At 35.8% G+C, this 2629-nt stretch overlaps 1 protein-coding gene across 1 annotated transcript; it reads right to left on the bottom strand.

The window, feature by feature from the left end:
* Positions 1 to 225: 225 nt before the first annotated feature.
* LOC122891057 (40S ribosomal protein S14-like) lies at positions 226 to 824 on the bottom strand. The gene has a single exon (XM_044226430.1). The coding sequence runs from the start codon at positions 790 to 792 to the stop codon at positions 226 to 228; it is 567 nt and encodes a 188-aa protein (XP_044082365.1). The 5' UTR covers positions 793 to 824.
* Positions 825 to 2629: the final 1805 nt, after the last annotated feature.

Raw genomic sequence — 2629 nt, 5'->3', positions numbered from 1 at the left:
ACTCTTTGGCGAGGCCGAAGCTTTCTAATTTGATGTAATCCAGTTGTCTGTCTGTCATTTTGTTGCCTGAGACTCTGACGTCCTGTCCATGAAGTCATTGCCAAGACTAATGATATGAAGTATTTCCCCTAAGTGTTTTAGGAATTGTAGAGTTTCCAGTCTTAGGTTTAAGTCTTCAATGTATTTTTAGTTGATTTTTGTATGATGTAAGGTAAGGGTCCAATTTCATTCTCTTGCATGGGAGTTCTCAGTTTTTCCAACACCATTTTTTGTTTTTTTTTTTAGCTTACACAAAGGCAATTTATTAACAGAAAACAGTAATTTGAGGAATCCTGTTCCCAGATGGCGACCACGGCGACCCCCCTTCCTGCGGGTGCTATCGGAGGGGATGGGGGTGACATCCTCAATCCGCCCAATCTTCATTCCTGAGCGGGCAAGGGCTCTGAGGGCTGACTGGGCCCCAGGTCCAGGGGTCTTGGTTCTATTTCCTCCTGCGGCCCGTAGTTTGATGTGGAGGGCAGTGATGCCCAGCTCCTTGCACCTCTGGGCTACATCCTGGGCAGCCAACATAGCAGCGAAGGGAGAGGACTCATCTCGATCAGCCTTCACCTTCATTCCACCAGTCACAGGGCAGATGGTTTCCTTGCCAGAAAGGTCGGTGACATGGACAAAAGTGTCATTGAAGGATGCAAAGATGTGGCAGACACCAAATACATTTTCTCCTTCCGCTACTTGAGGTCCAAGGCTGATGACCTGTTCTTCCTTCTTTTCCTTCCCCTTGCGAGGTGCCATTTCTGCGCGTCTTCTCCAGACTCCGATACCGGAAAGAGCCCAACACCATTTTTTGAAGATGCTTTTCCCATTGTGTATTCTTGGCACCGTTATTAAACATTAATTGACTGTATAATCTGGGTTTATTTTTGGGCTGTCTATTCCATTCCATTAACCTACATGTCTGTCTTTATCCTAATATCATACTCTTTTGTTTAGTGTAGATTTGTAAAATATTGGGAAATCAGGAAACCTCTAGCTTTGTTCTTTCTCAAGACATTTGTTATTCTTGGTCTTTCTTAGGAATTTTAGGATTTTTTTTCTGTTTCTATAAAAATTCCAACGGGATTTTGATAGGAATTTTAGTAAGTCTGTAGATTCTTTTCAGTAATATGGGTATTTTAATAATACTAAATCTTCCACTCCATGAATATAGGATATCTTTCCATTTTGTTTGTATATTTAATTTCTTTCATCAATATTTTGTAATTTTTATTATACAAATCATTCACATCTTTATTTCTGAGCATTTGATACTTTATGATACTATTGTAAATGGATTTGATTTTTCTAATTTCTTTTTCAGATAGTTTGCTACAGATTTATAGAAATGCAACGATTTTTGTATATTAATTTTTTATCTTGCAACTTTATTGAATTTTTAAATTATTTCTTTTTTGATAGAGTTTTTTGATAGAGTCTTTGGGGTTTCCTACATATAAAATTATGTCATCTGAAAACGTGGACAATTTTATTTCTTTCTATGTAGTTTGGATGCTTTTTTTTTTCCTTGCCTAATTGTTCTTAGCGCTTCTAGTATTATGCTGAAGAGAAGTGGTGAGTGCCCACATTTTTGCTTTTCCCCTAATTTTAAAAGAATAACTTTTACTTATTTATATTTCACATTTGAGTATGATGTTAGTGGTGGGCTTGCCATGTACAGTATTCCTTATGTAGAGATACTTTCTTTACTTAGTTTGTTGAGAATTTTTTATCCTAAAACGATTTTGAATTTTGTCAAATGTATTTTCTGCATCTACTGAGATAACTGAATGATCTGTATCTTTCATTCTGTTAATGTGATATTTAACATTTACAGATTTATATATGTTGAAAGTGTCTTTGCATCCCAAGAATAAATCCCACTTGGATCATGGTGTATGATCCTTTTAATGTCTTTGTGGATTCAGTTTGCTAGTATTTTATTGAGGACTTTTATATCTGTATTCATCATGAATGTTGGCCTGCAGCTTTTGTTTCTTGTAGCATCCTTATCTTGCTTTCAGTGTTGGGGTAATGCTTAACTCATAAAATTAGTTTGACAGGAGTCCCTCTTCTTCATTTTTTGGGAAATGTTTAAGAAAGATTAGTGTTCCAAGCTTCTCTACAAGCTTGGTAAAATTCACCAGTAAAGCCATCTGGTCCTGGGCTTTTCTTTGTTTTGAAGTTTTTGAATGATGATTCAATTTTCATCCTAATGACAGTCTTATTCAGACTTTTTTTTATTTTTTCAAGCTTAGTCTTGATGGTTGGATGGTTGATGGTTCTAGGACTTTATCCATTCCTTCCAGATTTCCCAGTTTGTTGGCATTTAATTGTTTATAGTTGTCTCAGGATTCTTTCTTTTTCTGTGGCATCAGTTGCAACATCTCTTCTTTCATTCTGATCTTCCTTATTTGAAACTTCTTTTTTTCTAAGTCAGTCCAGCTAAGGAGTTGGACTATTTTGTTTATCTTTCCAAAAGATAAATGAATTGAGTATTTTGTTTATCTTTCCAAAACAAAACTCTGTTTCATTTTTTTTCCCATTGTTTCTCTAGTCTCTATTTCTTCTTCTTTTTTTCCTATACTAGTCTTTA

The sequence above is a fragment of the Neovison vison genome, chromosome 12, assembly GCF_020171115.1.
Source record: "Neovison vison isolate M4711 chromosome 12, ASM_NN_V1, whole genome shotgun sequence".
NCBI lineage: Eukaryota > Metazoa > Chordata > Mammalia > Carnivora > Mustelidae > Neogale > Neogale vison.
This window is presented reverse-complemented; position numbering and strand designations above follow the sequence as displayed.